Source organism: Salvia hispanica, chromosome 1 (assembly GCF_029641045.1).
Source record: "Salvia hispanica isolate PSC_SH4W2 chromosome 1, Shi_PSC_v1, whole genome shotgun sequence".
Lineage (NCBI taxonomy): Eukaryota > Viridiplantae > Streptophyta > Magnoliopsida > Lamiales > Lamiaceae > Salvia > Salvia hispanica.
Window position 1 is genome coordinate 14,457,942 of NC_142692.1, and position 23,405 is coordinate 14,481,346.

A 23,405-nucleotide genomic window follows, 5' to 3' on the forward strand; every position below is an offset into this window, starting at 1 on the left:
AAAATCTAGCTACTCACGGGGTCACAATTACAACGTTAATTGAATTGAATACCATGATACTCAAGTCTTCGGTGGATTAAAGTTATAATCATATCTCTAGAACTTGAGTGGCTCTCCTTTTCTTATATGGGGTAATATTATTTCAGTCTCTATGACAAAGTGTATCATATACTATTCTATTTATGGTCCCTTTTCGAACATCAATTACCTCCAACTTTTGGATATCTCGCAATGCATCAAATGGAGGCATAGGAGGCCAATGAATGCCGGTGTAAGCAATCCATACACTGAAAAAGAGCAACTAGTTTCTCCAAAAATATGTGATGGGCTTGAAATATTATATCGTTGCTTACGACAAGCCATAATTTACTTTTGCACATAGACAACACGTTGTCAAAGATGAATTAATTAAGAGTTCTTCCAACAAAGACGCGACAACACTAGATGCATAAATCTCTCTACACTGCAAAAATACATATCGATAAAAATAGAAGAATTATACAAAGGCTTGAAGGGCCACATATACCAGTGGACTTTGCTTATATCAGACCATCGTCCTTGAAGCAATTGCCGACCAATGACTTCAACTTGTTAAATCATTCCAACATAATTTACAAATTAGATTATTATTATTCTTATAATATAAATAACAAATACCATAAGATTATAAGCACAACCGAATTATTAAATCTTAAATAAAAGAAAATTCTTACTATGTTTTAAGGGGTGGTAATAGTTCATTATAAAATCTTACCATGTTAGGGGTGGTAAATATCATGTAAGTTCATTACATCGTTTTATTTGAATATTAAAATTTGGCTGAGTTTTTAAATTATAATATTATTTAAACAAATGATATGAAAATGAAATTGTCCACGTAAGCACTAGCATGAGTCGGATTATCCAAACAAACATGAGCAGCTAGCAGTTATCCATCCAATACCACTCATCAATGGCTGCTCTCAACTTCTGCTGTTGTTCTAATCTCTCCCCTCTTCCAAACCTCACCACCGCCACCACATCTCTCTCTCACCACCAAAATCCCCACTCCCTCACCGCTTCCTCTCCCCTTGCCAGCTGCAGTGCGCCGCAGGTACTTGCCGCCTCAGCAACAATCATCACCTAATTTTTCATTTTGTTCAACATAAATCGCATTTACTATTTTTTAGGGCACTCAATTTCGGAGCAATCTGTCTTCCATATGTGAGTCATTCTCTAAAGCGAGTGTCCTTGCACTAGTTTCCGCTTCACTTGTTTTTGCTTCCAACCCTGCCCTCGCATTTAAGGTAATTCTCGAATTTAATTATATTTGATCTCGCTGAATCGTCGATCGTTTAGTTTATTTCATGCTTTTATGTTGAATCGATCTTAAATTGGGGGTATATCATGATTAGGGGGGAGGTCCTTATGGTGCTGAAGTTACAAGGGGGCAGGATCTAACTGGGAAAGATTTTAGTGGCAAGACATTGATCAAGCAAGATTTTAAGACGGTAGGCGTTTTTGCAATATGTTTTATCTGCGATTTTCCGTTTGGTTTCTTCCTGATTGATGAAATTAGGGATGGGATTTTGCTAGCTTGATGCATACTCAGTTTAGAAATATTCGTATTTAGCTCGGATCACATGTATGGAGATTGTATGGTATATGTTGCAGCTTCACTAGTGAATGTCAATGAGTTAGTTGCTGGGTTTTTTGGCAGTCAATACTAAGGCAAGCAAACTTTAAAGGTGCTAAATTACTGGGGGCCAGCTTCTTTGATGCTGATTTGACAGGTATATCCATAGTTTCTGTCTTGTTCCCAAGTTGAACACCTTCTTTTTTCGATACCTTCTTCGTTCAGCATTTTTAATCACCAAGGATTTCTACTGTTTCATGGATAATGGCTTCCTTGGAGATGAAAGTTTGATTTGCATAAATGCACGGGGCTGGCTGATAATCACTTTGTGTAGAATTTAGGTCGATACGTAAATGATGAATTGGAGGGAAACTAGGTGAGTTGTTTGTAAATAAATTAATATCGTTCCCCTGATGATAGAACTTACTATAGATGATAAATACTTGTGATGGAAGTGTATCTTCTTACCCAAACTATAGTAAAGCTGGTTTTATACTATCCATGATCCACCGGCAATTATGGGGATTGTAATACTGTATTCATTATTTGCCTTGGAGATTTTTGTGGAGTGCTAAACTACTTGATTTTCTGTTATATTAGTGGATTGATTGTATTATATCCTACATAATTGATATGGAGAGAAGATAAAATGAAGATGACATTCTGGAATCTTAACCTTCGTATATGGGAGCTTGTTCATGCTAACAAGTAGACATGTCAAACTAGTAGATATTGTTTTCTTTGAACCAATGAATTGTAGGTTTATATTCTTTTTCTTTCCTAAAAATACTTGTCATGTTCAGGAGCTGATCTTTCTGATGCTGATCTTAGAGGAGCAGATTTCTCCTTGGCTAATGTAACAAAGGTGTCAATGCTCTTTCTGGTTTCATACGACTTTTCTGACTCTGGCCGTTCCAACATAGCTGGTGCTGAAATTCTAAAGATCTCTTATAGAAGTGTTTCCTCTTTTAATTAGGTAAATTTGAGCAATGCCAACCTCGAAGGAGCACTTACCACGGGCAATACATCTTTCAAGGGTTCCATAATAACTGGTGCAGGTACTACTATAAGAATATATCTTCTTCAGAAATAACTAAGTGATCAGATTGAATTCATTAAAACCAGACCAGCAAAAATATTGCTGAATTTCTTGGTTAAGACTCTAATTTGTTGATGTATTTTTCAGACTTCACGGATGTGCCATTGAGAGACGACCAACGGGAGTTACTATGCAAAGTTGCAGATGGGTAACCACACATCAGTCACCACCACTATCTTCTCCACTACTGTCTTTAGTCTCTCTAATCTAATAATATGTTTGATTGACAGGACGAATCCGGTAACAGGTAACGAAACCAGAGAGACATTGCTTTGCAAGTAGCACGTCATTTTGGAGGTGCACGGGCAACAAAATTGTTTTGTGATTAACTTTAGAAAACATCATCTCCTTCTCCAACAGCATTTGTTTATGAATGAATAGCTCCTAAAATAGCCTCGTGAAGGTATATTCTTTGTATGGAGTACTATATGAACGGAGAAGTTCAGTTTGCTATCTCAAGTTTTTATTGCCTTGTGAGACTCAGCCCGCTTGGGCCCTTATGAAAAAAGCAATGTTCATTCTTAAGTTGGTGTATCCGGGCCATGGCCCTCACAAAAAGTGTAGCCCACGTTAATTAAACTCGGCCCGCGTGAAAAAGCATGTTCATTCCCATCAAGTAAAGTTGGTGTATAAGATTACCGTCAAAGCGAAACGCGGCCCTATTTTACTTTCTATCTTACCTTCTAGTATTAATTAACTAATTTATTAATCAATAACAGTTTAATTGATAATGCAAACAAATTTACAATTTTAACCTTCTAGAAATCAAAGTAATCAATTTAGCTTAAATAATCGGAAGTACATGCAATAATTAATTTGGATCACATTAATCCTAACGTAGCTTAATTATTAATTTAATTGTTAAGTTAATCGTAATCAAAATAAGATAAACGTACTTATATTGCACAATAACAAAAATGCTGTATCACATTTTATCCTTAATTGATTTAGGCTAACAAAGTACTTTTAACTGAAAAATAGGTAGTAAAATAAAAATTAAAAACAAAAATTATACATAAATTTGTGCTAAGGTAACTGGCCGAAAAATGGTGATTTTAAAACTAAACATTAAATTATGGAATTATATAAGTTCTTATAATTAAAAAGAAAAAAATGTTTTTTATCTACTAAGCAATCTAGTCTATCAAATGTATTAGTGTTATTTTTATCTTGTTTTCCATCTTTTCAACCAAACAACATCATTAAATTATTATCTTGATTCTCATATCATGATTTGTATCTTAAATTGAAGCTCATTATAGCCTAATTATCTTAAATGATCTTATCATCGAAGCACTAACTAAATTATATGTTAGGGGACAAAAATCAACATTATGTTTATTAATCCTGAAGCAATTGATCGTGATTCATAATATTTCAGGAATTGGCGAAGATTTTAACAAATAAAAATAAATTTTAAAGGATTATAAAAGGACTGTATTGTTGAATTATATAGTATATATTAAGGTGAAAATGTATGGACAATCTTGATTTTATACCGAGTACTTTAATTTTATATAATTACCGAGTACTGTATTATATAATATACTCTCTCCGTCCCCCATTAGGAGTCACACTTTGACCGGGCAGGTTTGAAAAAGTTAGTGAAATGTGTGACCCATTTTTTTTATATTGGTTTTATAATAAAATGTGAGTGAATTGAGTTAGTGGAATGTGGGACCTACTTACCATTTATGGTAAAAATGAAGTGTGACTCTTAATTGGGGACGGACCAAAATAGAAAAGTGTGACTCCAAATAGGGGACGGAGGGAGTAAGTTACTCCCTCCGTCCCCTATTAGGAGTCACTCTTTGACCGGGCACGGGTTTTAAGAAATGTAAAGAAAAGTTGGTTGAAAAAGTTAGTGGAATGTGGGACACATTTTTTTATATTGGTTTTATATTAAAATGTGAGTTAATTGAGTTAGTGGAATGTGGGACCTACTTACTATTTATGGTAAAAATGAAGTGTGACTCTTAATTGGGGACAGACCAAAATAGAAAAGTGTGACTTCTAATAGGGGACGGAGGGAGTATATTTTTACGTACCCGATTTATTTTTTTAAAATATGAAATTGAATCAAAATAGCATTCGTGGTTCCAACTCATAGATTGTTGTGGACGCTCGTGTGACTCAAATTTCTAGTTTTTCCAAAGCTGAAAATTTGCTTATTAAAATATGATTCATTTGCTGAAAATGCTGGATCTTAGTAGTTTCGTTTTTCTTCAAAGTTTGCTTATCTTTGTACGCAACATCAAATTAGTCTAATAATATGAAGATGTAAATTGTAATTAATGAATACTTACTTGATCCACTATTTAATAATAATGTAAATATTAGTCAATGAAAACGAAGGGAAAGTGTGAAATCCATGGCATCGAAATTAATTACTGTATGAATTGCAAAAATCTCATCGTGTTGTGATATGTTGAGCAAGTCATCCAACTGAACTCGATATGTATATTAGATTGACCAAGCATTCGTGCACTTTAATCAAACTTTATTATGTTAGTGATATAGATGTATTACAATATGTCAATATATACATTTTTTTTAATGAATAATTAATCCAAACCTCAAAGCCAAGTTTGCAGTGGTTAGGTGCCCTCGAATATGCATAAGAATGTCTAAGTTCTTACTTTCCATTTTGTAATATATTCCCACTATTTATTATTTTTCCTTTTTGGTCCATCTTATTTGCACGAATGCTTTTATAATATTATTTCATCATTGTGAAATTATGTCCAAGAAACGTACGCAAATTGTGTTTGAATCTTTTGAGTTATACATTAATACATATATGTATTATTCAACATTTTTACTAATTAATTACCTTATTGTCCATACATGATTAGTTTTTGACACAACCTATTTGAATGACAAATCAAACACTTATTTTTACTATCTGCCAGAAAAAAGCTAGATCCATCTATTTTACCAGGCAAAGCATAAGAAAAAAAAAAAGTATGTAATAACTACTCCCTCTGTCCCATTAGAAATGAAACGTTTTTCTTTTTGGTCTGTCCCATTAAAAATGAAACGTTTCTAAAAATAAAAACAATACTTTCTCTATATTTTTTTCTCTCTTACTTTACTCTCTCTTCATTAACTCAAAAAACAACACTACATAAAATCATGTGCCGAAAAACAAATGTTGCATATTTAATGGGACGGAGGGAGTATTAAGTAATCACTTGTCTTTTTTCATTTTTTGGGTTTCTTTCATAAAAATTTCTTGAACCCTTTCTTTCTCTCACAGTTTGATTTCTTTCTTCTATTCGTAATTTTCCCCTATCTCTAATTTAGTTAGGGGTCACTAAATTATCTAAATGTATTATCGAACCCACCAATAAACACATTTATTTCTGGTAACCCCTCCATAGTTTCAATGTAAAACAAAAAAAATATATGTGTATATATAGAAACAGACATTTGGATGTGTTCTTGTGCACATCATTCCTTAACTCCATAGTTGATGAAGACTGTCAGAACTGAAAGCGTACTGCTAGTTTGTTACTTACTGGTTGTTGCGATGTTTCAAACAAACTCATCCCATTAATCCCTTGTTCACAATACATTTGCTTCCGCAGCCAATAAATGTTACTTTTTGCATATCTACTTCTAAATCTAAACTATTCTTGGTCCAAATATTTATCATATCTCTCTATTACCCTTGTAGAAAATTGAGACTCTTTCCAAGAATAGTCGGATTTCCCCATTACAAATGGTATTCTAGCTACTTCTTATTTCAGTACCATAGATGCATATATACCACTTGTATTTTAATGATGTCACCGATTTGTATGTCAATTTCATAATTTTTCTTACACTATTTAAAATAGGAAATATAGTATACTCCATCCGTCTAAAATTAGTCTAAAAAATGGAAAGTTATTTTCAATTTATTACTCACTATTTATCTTCTTTTCTCGTACTTTATCCTCTTTATCTTTTTTCTTAATCATACTATACCAATGAAACTATTTTTAGTGGACAACGGGAGTACTTAAGTTTTCTATTGTTTAAAGCGCACCCTACATTTTAACAATGTAGTAACACTAAAGGTGGGTACCCGCAAGACTAGGGCTTTCAATTTTTGACCTGACACGATATTCCGACATGAATGCGCACGAAATTAAATAGACACGAACATGCAATTTTTGGATTTGGGTCCTTATAGGGTCGACCCAATAAGAACCCGATGATATCAAGTTGAGTTATGGTCGGGTTAGGGTCGAGTTTGTGTTATCCGTTAAGAAATAAAACTATGATTTTAATTATTTTATTAATTTAAAAATATTAAAATTTAATTTTATTATTTAGATTTAAATCCTGATAAAATCTTAATCATGTTATAATAAGTTTTAATTGTGTAATGTAATATTTTATCGTGTACTATCAGGTTTTAATCTTGTAATATCATTTTCTGGTCGTTATCGTGTTGTGTCAAGCTAAATGATATTCTATTCGTTTCCTAAAAATAGAAATTCTTTCCTTTTTGGTCTGTTTTTTAAAAATAGAAACTTTCCCTTTAAGAAAACTTCTTTCACTCTAACAAGGTGATCAAACTCATTTTCCACTATCACACTTTTTCTTTTTATCTGGCTCTTATATTATCAATTTTGCATTAAGACTCGTGTCCTTTCAAAAGTTTCTATTTTTAGGAAATGGAGGGAGTATAGTATTCTCTATTTCCGCGATTAGGAGTCCCGATTCACTTTTACTATAAATAGTAGGTAGACACATATTCCACTAACTTACTCAACTCACATTTTATTATAAAATTAATAAATAAAAATGAGTCTCACATTCCATAATTTTTTTCCACCCCCTTTCCTTTATATTTCTTAAAAACCGTGCCCGACTCAAATGGGACTCCTAATGACGCACGAAGAGAGTAATTTACTATCATTAACGACAGGCAGGGACGGAGCCAGGAATTCCATACAAATGGGGCAAAAATATATATAAAGATATTTTAAGAAGTAGAGAAGGGGCATAATTAGAGGATATTTCAAAAAAAAAATTAAAATTAATGATCAAAATAGTATAAATAATTTTTTTCAGCTGGGGCAATTGCCCCTCGTGATCCTCATATGGATCCGTCCCTGACGACAGGGCTGATATATTTTTGCATGACGCTATAACCCACACGAATACTATGAAGTTATTGGGTTGGAACACATAAGAACCCAATGATTTTGGGTTGAGTTAGTGTTTGACCTTATTGGATTGGGTCGATATTGGGTGGACCGGATAACTACCCATCCACATGATTTGTCAGCTCTACGCAATGTAGGAGTAGTTTTTTAATAAAATGTGAATAGAATGAGTTACTGGAATGTGAAATCCATTTATCGAAAATAGCGGACGAAAAGAAAAGAAAAAGATATTTAATGGCGGACGAAGGGAGTAAAGAGATGGATCACAATATACCACATTAACAAAATCTTCTCGAAGTCACGTGGAAGAGTACATGAATGCATAACTTTAAACACAAAGTTATGTTGCAACCCTAATTTCACATTTGACTGCCAAAAACATTTCAAGCAGAATATTCAGATTCCGAAAAGACAGCGTGTCACATCGAATGGTACATGAATTCCTAACCCTAAATTCACAAAATTAGTGTTCATGTTTCAAAATTTGGAAACTACATTTTAATTACTCGATAAAAAAAAATTGGATATCAAAATGTTAATATTTCATTATTTGTACTGTTTAAATATCTTCCCATTAAAAATACAAATAGTGGGTTTCAGCAACGGCCTTTCCTAGTACGTGAAATAAAAGCTGTTTTCAGTGAGAAGCATACACTTGCATAAAATCGTAGGTATAACATTATTTAGTTTACTCTGGTTCTGATGAATATAAGTCAATTAATGGTGTCCATCAAAATCCCATTTAAAGAATTAGGAACACTTGCCGTTAATTATGCAATAACCTTTGGGATCAAGTACCAACTGTGGACAAGAAATTAATTTCTGTGTGGCTAGGGTTTGAGAAGTTGTGTATTTTATTTAACACATATAGCTAGCTAGGTTAGTAGACTTATATGTTGGATGTTTAATTGTAGCTTGTAAGATTCTGGTATTGATTGTCATGCCATTTTGGATATAATTAATATGGAGTGCTAATTAATTATATAATTATTGAATTGTATTAAACTGTTTTTCCTTGTGGATGAGCACAAGAGCATACAACATTTAATTAGTACCATTTCAATTTCTACTAGTTCAATTAAATATTAACTTGGATTTCCCTTGAATTAATTTACAAATAATTAAGTATACCAAAATGGACAACATAATGAGCAAGTTAGTTACTCCATTATATACTCGTTGCATAGATAAAACACCTTTTAAATAAAAAAAAATTCATTGGTTATTTCGTTAGTTAAGTTGTTTATCCAATATATAGTAGTAGTACTAGTAGTAGTAGTAGTACATTTCAGAGAGACCTTTTAAGGGTTTATATTCATATGAACGATTTTAGTAAATAGTTAAAATAGAATTATGTAATAAATTTACTTTGTAAGAGGGGCCGGGGAGATTAATCTAGCTACAACCAAATTACTTATTTTAATAATTGGGGCCAGTTCTTATCAGCGTGTGAAAAAGTGTCAAATTCATATTTTGAAATTTGAATGCATCAAATGTCAAATTACTACTATTAATTTGAAGAATTTATCCAATGCTTACTGCAAACTAAGGGCGTTGACATTGTAAACATAAAACACACGTCACTGAATTAATCTTATAAAGGTTAATTATCACAACTAGTACAAGTAAAACATTTAGATTGTGACTTGCACTTTCACCCAGATTCAAATATTCCTCAATACTATTATTAATTAATTACGATTATGCGTACTTAAATAAGCTCTATCATTTGTTACATTCTTGCTTGGTTAACTTATCGATGTTAAATAAATCCTTTCTATTGGCTTTTTACACTGAGATATACAATTGTTATTCAATGTAAAACCATTTTTGTAAAATAAACATAAATTAGCATGGATATTGAAAGTAAATACTGAGTTCATATTAATATTGAAGATGAGAGAGAGAAAAAAAACTAAAACACACCTGTTATAAATTTATAATTAACTAGTTAATTAACGACATAATTAGTAGTGAAGATGAAAGAAGCTACAAAATGTGCCCTAATTTAACTGCCGGAGCTCCTAACCTGAGCTCGAGATCAATTTCCTGATCCATAGCAGAAAAACTCGAGCATAGTTTATGCCTTTTACAAATAGTTTCTTCACAATTGATAGGCGGAGGAGTTTTGGGAGGCGGAGGAGATTGCTTGAGTTTGGCTCGGTCGCGGCGGTGGACATTCATGTGGCCGCCGAGAGCCTGCGCTGACCGGAATTGGCGACGGCAGAAGGTGCAAGGGTAGGACCTCGGCGGCCACACCAGCGATTCCTCGAGAAACGGCGCCGGCCGGAAGTGATTCATGGTGGTGGGGAATTGGCTCCACATGAGGTAATGTGTGCTTCTATGATGTTCCATTTTTCTAAAAAAAAATTAGCTATTTAATTTGGTTGAGAAGGTTTTTAGATGGAAGGAGATTTAGGAGTGGAGAAGGGTATTTATTTGTGAAATGAATGCATGGAAAGGTAGAAAAAGAATCTAGGGGAATAGGAAAACATGATGTTGAAAAAAAGGTGTTGTTGGTGGTTTTGCAATTTGGCCCTTTGTTATGTTGTGTCTTTCTTGGATTTATTTTGAAATCTCTATTTTGTTTAAATATAGGACTTGTTGTTAGACTTGTAACTTTACCATTGAATGCTATTTTGGGGGCATGCAATTTTTTAGGGCGTAATCCCTTAATTCACTGGTAATGTTTTAAATAATCATGTATATATTAATTATTCTATCCGTCCGTTTTAAATAATCATGTATATATTAATTATTCTATCCGTCCCTGAAAAGTATTAATATTTGATTTACCATGAATTTTAATATACAATTGATAAAGTAAAAGAGAGATAAATGATAATGTAAGAGTGTTAATGGACTCCACAATTCTATATCAATAGTAGTGTAGTGTAATGACTTCTGCCAATCGCAACACTGGTTTCCAACCATCAAAACTACATAATTTTCACAGTGGTACATTATGATGGGCGGCTTGTTCAACAACCTTCTGCCATCGTCCATCTTGTTTTGAGCATCACCATACGATCTCATTTTGATTCCTACTGCCATATCACCGCTGGTTTCATCCAAAATTTGATGGGTGGGACGATTAAAAATAATGAAACTTTATAATTAAATATTTTACCCGTATATATAACTAAATCATAATTTAATCAAATTTCATACTATGATATAATTATCACTATATATCAAAGACTATTACTTAATTGAATACAATAATCTAATTTATTTTCTTCTCCAAAGCTCTTTTGAGCGCTTTTAAGTTCCCATTGTTTGTAATATACTGTCATTAATAATAACATCGTGAAATGTATGTTGTCACTTGTCATAGATGCTATAAAAATGCATTGTCAAATTTTAAATTCAAGTCATTTGGTCTATTTCAAGTTGTGGTCCGTTGATCATTTGAACAATATATATGGAATGAGTCACTTTGGTTTTGGATATATATACCAACCGGTCCAAGTGGGGTTTTTTGAAAAATAATGAATTCGTGGTGATCTTAAAATATAGGTTAGGCCAATATCGATATAAGATTTCAATATTTTTCTATATCACAACTTTGCAAAAATGCTGGAGCATGAATCAATCACAACATACTGAGTGAAATTCGATTATTTTCGAGAACTACATTTATTAATTTAATTATATACATTAATTATACAGCCCTGATAATTTAAGAAAGCAACACTTATCAAATAGTAACGAATTAAGTGTTGATTAAAGAGGTCATTATACTTAAATTACAAAGGGCGTGAGAGGGACTAGATAGTGCCAAGCAATCAACCGATGAATTAATCAATTAATGATTAAATTTTATAGTGGAGGTTTCCATTTGCAGGCAGTCTACTTCCTCAATTCAAAAGTTTTATTAAGATCGTTGTAAAAATATGATGTTTTTGTTAGTGTAGTGAATGTCTCAGAATCTTTCAAATCTTAATTTTCTCTATCACGTCATTTCTGTGCTAAAACAATACATCTCTCTATAGCATGCAATATTAATTTCTTGCACTATATAATCCAACATTCAAAAACATAACTTCTATTGGAATTAATGTGTAACCTGTGAAAACTGTGAGGTAATCATTAACCTTTTAAAGCAGTCATATTACTTAAATATAAATACGAATTTCTAATGAATGGGTCATATTGACTGTTAAACAATCACATGTCATGTTCCAGCAATGCACAAAATATCATAAGTCATAACTTATAATAATATTAGTAGTATTTTGATTAATCCTGACCCATCTGATAATTTTGATTTATATCTATTTAATGATCTATCAATAAATTTTGAGACTGAGACTATAAAAAATCATGCAAGAGACCACCAAAACTCAGTTAAATATAAATAAGTTTGCTTTAGACAAGGGTCAACAAATTATGCACCATGTGATTACTATTTATTTTTATCTATTAAATCCAAAAACTATTCTTAGACGAAAAACATAGCTTCCTTAAATAACTAATTGATTGACTTACAACCACCAGCTCTCTAATTCTTTATTAGCAAGAAGTGAATTTTTCTTGAATTTTGATGTTTTCTTGCACTCTAGATTCTTTCTGTGTTGTCTTTATCATCGGCTCGATCAAAGAAATTTGAGATAATAGCTTGTTTAAAAACAGGAAGATTGATTGCAAAACAACAAATTATCATTAAAACCCCAACTCCCAAGTGACAAACAAATGAGTTCATATGTAATGGTGTTTAAAGAGAATTAAATAGTTATAAGGTGTTATTGCCGACTAATCATGAGACTGGGCCAAGCCTTATCTTTTGACATATACGACACGATACATGGTCATTGGCAAAATAAACTTTAGGTGATCATCATTTTGGTACTTATATAAAATGAAGTTAATGAGTTTATATATTGGACTAAGGTCGGTAACCCATATTCAATTTTATACCCTAATTTATACCTTTCATTTGCCACATCATTATTCCCTTCAATGTTTGTGGCACACTACAACTTCAACAACCTCATACATACCTCTCTTCGTATCTCTCCCAATACCTCTACTCTAATATTTCATTTTTTTAAAGCAATATTCACTTTAAATAGCACTATAAACAATAAAATAACTCTATTAATATTTAGGGTTAGAATTAAATGTGTTGGTATCATATAGAGTTCGAAAATTACAAATACCAAAAGTTTGCATAATTAAATTTCCAAAACGTACTCTCTCCCCTTCCTAAGTGATTCATATTCCTTTTTCGGATGTCTTAAGATATCCGATAAGTGAGTTCTTTTCATTTTTGACATTCTCTCTTTTACTTTTTCTCTCTACTTTATTAATCATTTCAGAGCATCCGCAATGGTGCTTAGGCCAGCCATTATCTCCCCTGCCACGTCAGCAATACTAAAAAATCCACTTGCCACATCAGATTTAGGCCAGCCATAGGCCAGCCGCAATAAAAATAATTCAAAATATACTACATTTACGGAATTAAAATTACGATTAAAATACGGAATTAAATTTACGAGACATATACGGGAAAAATAATCCATTCCATTAAAAAAAAGTACAAAGATTTTAAAAAAAAAGTACATGATTTTTTTTTTAAAAAAAAGGGCTTCCACACACGAGCCCCGCCGCTCTCTACTCCTCATCGCCGTCGCCGTCGCCGCCGCTGCCGCCACCCGTGGTATCTGAGCCCACGTCGGAACCCGCTAGCCGTGCCCTCGCGATCTCCAAATCAACACGCATGCTCTCGAGCATCTCGTGAAGAAACATCTTCTCCGTGGGGTCAGTGGCGGCCTTCCACTCTTGGAAGACCTTGTACATCTGATCCCGCGTATGGTTATGCGAATGGAGAGTGTACTCGAGTGGGGCGGGTGGGAGGGCGGAGGACTGGACCTCGCGGGGCGATAGGAGGGATCCGCCCCTCGCAGCCCGCTGCGCCCGCTTCTATCCAACCGGGCGGGGGGCGACCAGTAAATGAAGGAGGGGATGGAAACTCCTCAGCATCCGGGGGGAGGTCGTGGGATCCGCCGCTGCTGCCGCTGTAGTCGCCGCTATAGTTCAGTCGCTGCTTCTTCGGCCACCCAGCGTCGCACCCCGCCCGGAACTTCTCGGTGTCCTTCAGCAACAAGAAGCACTCCCAGAAGGTGAACTCCTTATACTTCCCCTACAAGGGGAACTGACTCGCGGCTATCCTCCGGGCGTCGTCCTCATTCTGCCCACTAGTGAGCTGACGGAGGGCGTTGGCGTACAAATTCGCAAAACGGCCCACCGCGGCCCTGGTGCGCTCCCACCCCTTCCGGACCTCCTCGTTGCTGAAGTCCTTCCCGTGCGGACAGTGCCTCCTATAGGCAGCTCTGATATTCGACCACATGTTGACGACCCGCTGGTTGTTCGCAACCAGCGGATCGTCGCACACCTCCAACCACCCCCTGGCCACCCCGGCGTACTCATCCTCCATCCACTTCCTCCGGCCAGGGGTGTGGTCAACAGCGGGCTGCGATGACTCGCCGACCGCCTTGGCCTTCCCCCTCGTCTTCTTCTTCGGCGCGGCCCACCTCGCCGGAACGGGAGTATCCGGATCCTCGAGATCGATCCCCATATCATGCAATGACAGAAGGTCATCGCCAGTGAACTGCGTCTCCACTTGGGTCGACGTGTGAGACGAAGCCGTCAAAAAATCAAGCGAGGGCCGATATACCGTGTCCCCTCCCGGTGACCCCTGAACCCCCCCTGCATCCCGGGAAGCATACCGTGCTGCATCCCCCCGGCACCCCGCCCTGCCACATCATCCCCATCATCTGCTGCTGCATCTGGGGCATACACCCCCACCCGGGCGTTGACTACCCGCCGCCCGTCATCCCCCACGGCATACCCCCCTGCGCCCCCATCATCTGATTCCAAGGGATGTTAAACCCCGGGCCCATCTGCCCCCATCCAGATCCCACAGGTACCGTGGGAGTCTGAGATCCACTCGTCGCTGGACTGGACTCGTTGTTGTGATCCATCGCTCGATGATGCTCTTGTACATAAAGTTAGAGAGAGAGAAAACTCGTTAAAACAAGTGGTGCAAATGAAAATGAAACGAAAATCGCGTTTATATAGGTTTTTTAAAAAAAAAAAAAACAAAAACAAAAATGGGCGTTAGCCGATCGGGCCGCCACAATGGCGGCTAGCCGATCGGCCAGCCCACGCCGAAGCGCTAGCCGATTTCGCTCTCGCCGACTGCAATGGTTCGGCTAGCCGATCGGCCAGCGCGACGAATCGGCTAGCCGGTCGCTAGCCGACCATTGCGGATGCTCTTACTTTATTTACTCTTCACTTTACTTTCAAAATTCCATTTTCTTAAATCTGGTATTGAAAAGAAATATCTCCCTTAATTAGCACAGTCGGAGGGAGTGTATTTCTTGTACTCCAAAAGTTATACTTTCCCATCATTTACTTTACTCTCTTCGTCCCACTATAAGCGAGGCGGTTCATTTTCACACTCATTTTGGAAAAATATAAAATAATGAAAGTGAATAAAATTGTAAAGTAAGAGATAGCATAATGTAGATAAGACTCTTTTCTACAATATCATCTCTCTCATTTTACATTATCTCTACTTTAACTATTTTATATTATTTCTCCAAAATGAGTGCGAAACTGAAGCGCCTCGCTTATGGTGGGAGGAAGGGAGTACCGGGCGTTTTGGTAGTGGACCCCATATTCCACTAATTTTATTCCATTTATATTTCATTTTAGCACTAATTTATGAAAGTAGGACTCACATTCCACTAACCTTTTTCACCCACTATTTACTATATTTCTCAAAACCCGTGTCATGTCAAATGTGGACTTGAAATAATGGATGGAGGGAGTGATTTAAATTTTTATAATTTAATTAAAAAATTATTCTTTAATAAAAATTTATTAATTATTCTGTCTCATAAAAATAGAGACTTTGGGAAACACATGAGTTTTACTGTAAATCGATAAATTAAGAGAGAGATAGAAAGAAAAGGTAGTTGGAGTATTGTTAATGGAGAATGAGCCCCGCTCATAAGAGAGAAAAACTTACTAAATATAGAAAGAGCTAATTTGTGGGACGAACCAAAATGGAAAAAATGTACTCCCTCCTTCACAAGGAAGATGACCCCTTCCTTGGCGGCACAGGTTTTTATGCAGTTTTATTTTGTGTGTTAAGTGGAGAGAGTAAAGTAAGAGAGAAGGAATAAGGTACTAATAAAGGAGTTTCTATTTTCAGTAATGAGTCATCTTGGTTGGGACAAACCAAAAAGGAAAATGGATCATCTTTAGTGGGATGGAGGGAGTAACTAATTTTATGGGACAGGGAGAGAAATTTAATTTCTAACTTTAAAAATAAAAAACCTTGGGATTCGGTCAGGAGTGCCGCAATGCATACCCCTCTCTATTCCGCACCCCTACCCAAGCTGTGATTTTTAGGGTGTAATTAGATTCACAAAACCAATATTAAATCCCCAAAAGTACTAATTCTTCGAGTATACAGATGTGCAATGTAGTACAAAAGATATTGAACCCATATGGAGGAGATTACATTCTAAAGTTGTTTAAAACTACTCCCTGCGTTCCACTGTAAGTGAGTCACTTTCCTTTTTGGGGTGTCCCTCCATAAATGAGTCATTTTCATTTTTTTAGCAAAAAAAATGTTTCCTTTGTTCCCCAATAAGTGTCACACTTTGACCCGGTATGAGATTTAAGAAATGTAATGGAAAGTGGATTAATAAAGTTAATAGAATATGAGTCATACTTTTATAATAAAATAAAATGTGTGAGAATGAGTTAGTGGAATTTTGGGTCCACCACTAAAAATGAAGTGCGATTTCGCGAAGATCGCCCAACCTTTGAATAATGTTGAGTTCGACTTCAATGATGGTTGTAAGAAGGCTTTCCAAACACGAAGGACAAACCCATCTCGCCACCCGTGATAGTGGCTCCAGACTAGAGCCAACCTTTTTTAAATTATGTGTGATGCAAGTGACCACGCGGTCGAAGCAATCCTTGGCCAGCGAAATGGAATGGAGAGCTATGTGATCTATTATGCATCGAGGACATTAAATCAAGCTCAAGGCAACTATGACACAGTAGAGAATGAGCTACTACCTTGTAATGTACACATTTGAAAAAATCAGAGCTTATCTGCTTGGGTCAAAAATTATAGTGTACACTAATCATGCAACTTTGAAATAACTATTGTCCAAAAAGGAAGCGAAACCTCATTCGGTAGATTTTGCTGCTGCAAGAGTTTGATTGGGAATTTAAAGAAAAGCAGGGAACATGGTACAAGGTGGCAGACCATCTAAGTCGGATTGTTCAGTAAGGGGAACATACGGCGAATGCCTTGACCAACTCTGTACTGAGAGGACAACTGGATGAAGGGTGGACGAAGGATGCATCAAACATAGAGCCATGGTATGCCAACATAGTCACGACCTTACTTGAACATCATCATATCTATAGGCTCGTACCTCTGTATCCTTGATTTCTAAGGAGACAGGAAACTGCATCTGGCGGATGAACCATAGCTGCCTAGTTAGAGCGTGATTAACAGTAGATGATCATTCTTGGCTCGACTCTGTTCTAGTCAAGATGGTCGGGCATCTGTTTGACAGACTCATGGTATGCCAGGATAGTCAACTACCTCACTATTGGCGAACTTTCTTCCTCGTTGGTCATATCCACTGCCCAACGTCAAAAGATCAAGAGTGAGAGCAAGTATTCCCTCTGTTCCTTGCTAAGCGATTCATATTCCTTTTTGAGACGTTCCAAGATAAGTGAATCCTTTAATTTTTTGGCATTCTCTCTCTTACTTTATCCTCTATACTTTATTCCCTTTGTTACTTGGTTCACTCTCCACTTTACTAACAAAATCCTATTTTCTTAAATCCTGTGCCAAAAGAAATACCTCTCTTAGCAAGAGACATTTTGGGCAAAAGAAAACAGCAAGAAAGATCCTGCACTCAGGTTTATTTTGGCCCAGGATAATATCGGGATGCCTTCGGATACTATAAGAAATGTCCAAGGTGCCAAATGATGGAAGGACTATAATGCCACAGATGAGATGCCTCAAAACTCCAAGTCTTACAAATGACTTCTAAACATTGTTTCCAACATAATATTTCAAATTGGTAGTTTTGCACAAGGAGAGTGGAGGGGGAGGCAAAATATTTTCTACTCACTGTCCATTTAACTTAAAACATGTGCGACGCGAAACAAATTCATGTCTTTCGTTAGTGACGCTAAACGATTTGCGTCTTTCCATGTGACGCTATACAAAGATCTCTTGCTGTGATGCGAAATGGGCTTGAAAAATTAAGAAGCGTCTTCCCTTATTTCGAAAGTAAAAAAACCTAGCCCAAATAATACTGAATACTTTTTTAATATATATCAAGAATTTTTCCTTTTTGAAACTGCTCCTTTTCGTACTCAATAATTCAAAAGTAAATTAAAACACGTAGAGCATGCACAACCTGATCAAGTCAAAGGATAACCGGTTCAAGTTGGATAACAACAAGAGACGCAGAGAGCATTCAAGACCTTAACCCACAATACTATTAAACTAGTAAAAGGAAGTAAGGGTCGAATCCCACAGAGATGGATGCAGTTGAAGTTGGGAATAAGACATTTGGGAGGTTGGCTGCGGCCACGCTTTAATTTGGGTTAAGTTTAACTAAGGGCAAGAAACTGATCAACTAAACTAGAGACATTATGGACTTAGGAAATTAACTGGATCAACTAAGCTAAAAATGGAAAGATAAAAAGGTATGCGGGGTCACTGACACAAACGCGCGCACTACTCAAAAGCTGTAAACAACGAAAAGATGACAGAGACTACAGTTCTAACTACCTTCTAATTTCTACTTCTTCACTAAGCAACTAGATGAAAACAAGGGAAACAAATTTGAAACAGAGCACAAGCGTAAAACGTGAAATCAAACAGAGCGAACGTAGATCCATAAGAAAATTACGTAAATTAGAGCAGATCTAAGCTATCTAAACTATTTTCATGCAAGTTGGCGAATGGAAACGTAAATCTACCTACGGGAAAGCATAAACAGAGCAGAAATGAAATAAATAAAAGCGATCAAAGCAGAAAATACTAGATCTAACACAGTTTGAACTAAAAACTCCATTTCATTAAAAGAACTTTGGTAAAAAGCGACAGAACATAATTCTAGCACAAATTGAAAGATCAAATGACAACTAAAAGAAACTAGAGTAGCAGCCGAAAGCAAACATTATAAAACAACTAAACTATGAAAGCGATGAACGTTAATTTGTTTTAACCCCTCGGATACTACAAAAGCTTCGAGCTAAGATGACTTCTATGTAGATTCGGTCTCGCCTCCCTAGATGAGGAATAAGAGATGAAGACTTGAAGTGGAAACGACGACTCCTCCAGCAGCTGGCTACTTCTACTCCATACTAAGAAAACTAGGCAAAATTTGATGTGACTAAAGATGATGAGTGATGATCGTGGATGTACACTCTCGCCATATTTATAGAGCAAATATTGGGCCCAAATCCCTAGGATAAGCCCATCTTGTTCTTTGACCACTCTACCCTTCCATGGTAGTTCTGCTTTTTCTTTCTCCTGTGACTCAGCACTGCAGTGCTTGACTCCACTTGATCAGTTCGGCTGCGCAGCGGATCAACTTGGCTCTATTCCATGTTGTTTCACTCCTTTTCTGAGTTGATCCGGTCATTCTTGCACTTGCCGATTTCTTCGTTTTATAGCTCCTGCACACTCAAATTTGCCATTCTTTTTGCACATTGTTAGCCATGTTAGTGTAATAAACCTTATAAAACCATGCTTGTAACGAGCCTTATCATAAACCTTGGCTAGTTCAAATTGATTCTAACACAAATAGTTGTCTTGAACCAAAAATCTCTTGATAAATAAGTTAGTTAAAACATATTAGCAATAAATTTAATTAAATAATGGATATTGGATATCTTAAATATGAGTAAATAATAAATAAAAAGATTTCCTAGATTATTCATAATTTGCATTAAGCTGAAATATCAATATTAGCTTTGATAGCGACACAAATTACTATCGATTTAATATAAAGAGTGAACTGCACATTCAGGATCTACGTATGGTAGTTCAAACGCCACAAGTTTCAATGTTGAAAAAATAACATTACAAGGATCTACATATGGTTGTAATCACATTTCATGTACTTTTTCATTATTTCGAGTCTTTTATATCGTTTTTTACTTCTCTTTTAATCATTATGGCACTTGAGGGCATTCTAGTCTTTCTCATTAATAATGCATTGCCAATTCTTTTTCATCCATCTTCTTCTCCTCCCTTCTTTGTTCTTCTTTCTCTCCTCTGCAGGCTTGTTGAAATTTGAAATCCATGAGCCGCCTATTGAAAAGAAGGGGTGTTTGCACGCGTGTCGTAGGCGTGTCTCTTATATTCACCAATATCTATAAGTTCTCACTTTTAACACATGCAAGTTTTGGCGATGCCATCATGTTCTAAATTGAGAGCGAGAACTTAATACAAAATATATATAACAAGATTGGAACTAAAAGTGCAAATAAATGCAATTAAAAGAAAACTTAAAGTGGAATGCAGCCTGGACAAGTTAAACAACTAGGCAACTTAGGCAGTTGAAAGGAAAATTAACAAATTAACACTTATTAAAAGTTAGAACTTTTCAAAAATAAAAATAAAGCAGCGACTAATATGAATATTCCTAATTCATAGTATACTAATATAATAATTATACAATTATGATTGCTATTTTATGGCAGAGATAATAAGGTACCTTAATTGTTATTATTGAAAGCTTTAATTAGTTTTATAGTATATAATACCAGCAAGGGGAGTGATCAATTGTACTCTTCATTAATTGTCAACTACAACTAATTTAAAACCTAGGATTTTAGAAATCTTGTGGTTTACAATTTGACATATTTGATTTTATTTTTTATTTTTTAATATTAAAAAGATAATAACAACTATCAAATTTAGGGTTTAGAAACAAAATGTCAATATGAAATACATTAACACAAAGACATGACAATGTCAATACAACTTCATATTGACATTGTACAAGCATTGCATTGACATATTATGTGTCGTGTATTGATATAAAACGGTTAACGAAATTTATGAATTTTTTTTAAAAAAATTCAAATTTTGACATCGGAACATATACAAGTGATATCTCGTTAGAATCCTTATGAAATTATCTTTAAGTTGATATATGTTGTGCGGAAAAATAATTTAAATCGAGAAAGTTATATATCGTTTTAAAGTTATGGGATATTTTTCAAAAGTTAGTTACAACTAATTTATTATAAATTGACCTTAATACCTTTATTGACGTTATTTTATCGTATTGACATTCCGGGGCTGTTGATCTAGGCCGTTGATTTAAATATCTAATGATTATTATTTAATTATAGTTAGTAATTAAGTATTGAGTTATCAATATAATACCCTGCATACAACTAATTATCATATTAGTATGTGTATACGATTCTATGATTTCTAAAATTGCTTAATTTTTTTTAGGATTGTTTAATTAATTTTTTCTTACACATATGTGATATTTAATTCTTAGATAATGTAGATTTTATTGTAAGTAATTAGTTTAAGAGAATTGATATGCTGAGAGACAATTTGTGAGGGAGAGTGAGCGCTTATTCTTTAATTATTATTTTTATACAAAATTCTCTCTTTTCTCGTGCTAATTTAAGATTCATCGTATCTTTATTATTTATATTTATAGGGGAGTGTTAGGGCGCTACCACCTTTTAAAATAATATCATTCCACCATTCCTAGCCAATAATTTGTACACGTGGACGAATATTAAGCTGTCACGTGGCACAAAAAAAATCTGAAAAAGACGGTCAGCAATATGTTGTACACTATACAACAATTTTTTTTGGCCAGCAATATCCAACACGCTATACAGTAATCTATAGATTGTTGTATAGCGTTTATAATATTGCTGTATAAGTGGTGTCACGGTGTCACTTTAAGAAGGATTGTCATTTTAACACAAACCTATATTCATATGCCTACCATATTTATCTTCATATTTACCTCATCATTTAATTTTGTTCTCTATGCCTGCCGGTCTTTTTAAAATGCTGAAATCTTCCAATAATCGGTGCAATTGACATTCAAAACAGTGGATTTTATTAGGTATCAGCAAGTTTGCTGCCCAATTTTTTCACGTTGAAGTCCTTGAATCCTAAATCCTATTGATGTTTGGGTATTCTTAATTTAAGTTTTTGCATTCATTTTGTCTATTCTGAATTGAGTTTGCTGCTATACTTTATAATCTTTGAAGTCCTTTGGATCCTAATGACGTTTGGGCATCTCAAAATCTAACCCATCCAACCCAACTACATCACAATACATTTTATTCAACAAATGTCCGAAGCTAAGCAAATGAGTTTTGTGTAAAATTACAATTTCACGTATGGGTTTTCGTTGCCACAAATAAAAAAAAGAATGTTTATGGAGAATTTGCACCTCCCAATTGGCACAGTAGCAGAATCAAATTCAAGCTAATATTTTCTTCTTCTTTACTATTACTCTCTTCATCTAAAATAAAAGGTTGAGAATTGGTAGGAAGTGAACAGTAGAAAATGAGAGAATTTTTTATTTTCCGCAGAGAGAGATGGGAGAGCAGAGAGAGAATATCGGTTAAATCTTAGAATTAAAGAGTTTTTACGAGAAGAGACCAAATTTTGCATTAAAAAAACAATTCATAAATGCTGATTTGGAAAGGGGCGCTCACTCTCCCTCACAAAGTGTCCCTCAGCGTTTCATTTTTCTTAGTTCAAAATGTAAATTTATTATAATGATATTAAATCGTGCCGTGCATCAACACGGGATGTAATATTAGTTGACATGGTGCTTTATATTGCTAAACTATTTAAGTTTTTAACTCATCAATGCAATGTATTAAAAATGTCAACACGGTGATATTAAAATATTTATGCATAATATCAACCCATTATATTGAAGTTCAACAAAATTATGTGTTGACATTTTAAATTCATCATGTTAACATTTTTAATACACTACATTAATAAGTTAGCAAGTTAGCAACTTAAGAAAGTTAGCAATTGGTCATACCTCTTAGTAGACATACAATAACTTGCACTTATCTTTATTCTATTAAATATTCATATGTAATTCTAATAATCTATCCACAAATATAATGGTCAAAATATCGGATATTACCAATATTGATAAATGATAGTATTATTATCCACGACGTAGGCCAACCAATAAAATTGTTGCATTTATGCAAAACAATTTAGCTAATTCACATAATCCATTGGCTGATTTCCACTAATATTGTCAATAAAGTAATAAATATCGTAGAATTTTCTAAATATTGTATGATAAAGTAAAATAGTTAGATTATAAAAGTGCAACTGAATTCAGTCTAGAAGCATTTAAATGAATAAATTAATTGCATATGTGAATAATTTGACTTACTTATTCAGCAATACAAACTTAAAGTAATTTTGACTATAATTGAGTAA

General features: G+C 34.9%; 1 protein-coding gene and 1 pseudogene across 1 annotated transcript; both read left to right on the forward strand.

Annotated features, from left to right (window-relative positions):
- Window positions 1-918: 918 nt before the first annotated feature.
- LOC125219497 (Tetratricopeptide repeat (TPR)-like superfamily protein) lies at window positions 919-3,239 on the forward strand. Its single transcript, XM_048121487.2, has 8 exons — window positions 919-1,093; window positions 1,170-1,286; window positions 1,395-1,490; window positions 1,700-1,772; window positions 2,419-2,480; window positions 2,592-2,673; window positions 2,802-2,862; window positions 2,945-3,239. The coding sequence occupies exons 1-8, from the start codon at window positions 953-955 to the stop codon at window positions 2,994-2,996; spliced, it is 684 nt and encodes a 227-aa protein (XP_047977444.1). The 5' UTR covers window positions 919-952; the 3' UTR covers window positions 2,997-3,239.
- A 14,064-nt stretch (window positions 3,240-17,303) lies between these two features.
- On the forward strand, window positions 17,304-17,490 carry LOC125185818 (small nucleolar RNA U3; annotated as a pseudogene).
- The last annotated feature ends 5,915 nt before the right edge of the window (window positions 17,491-23,405 follow it).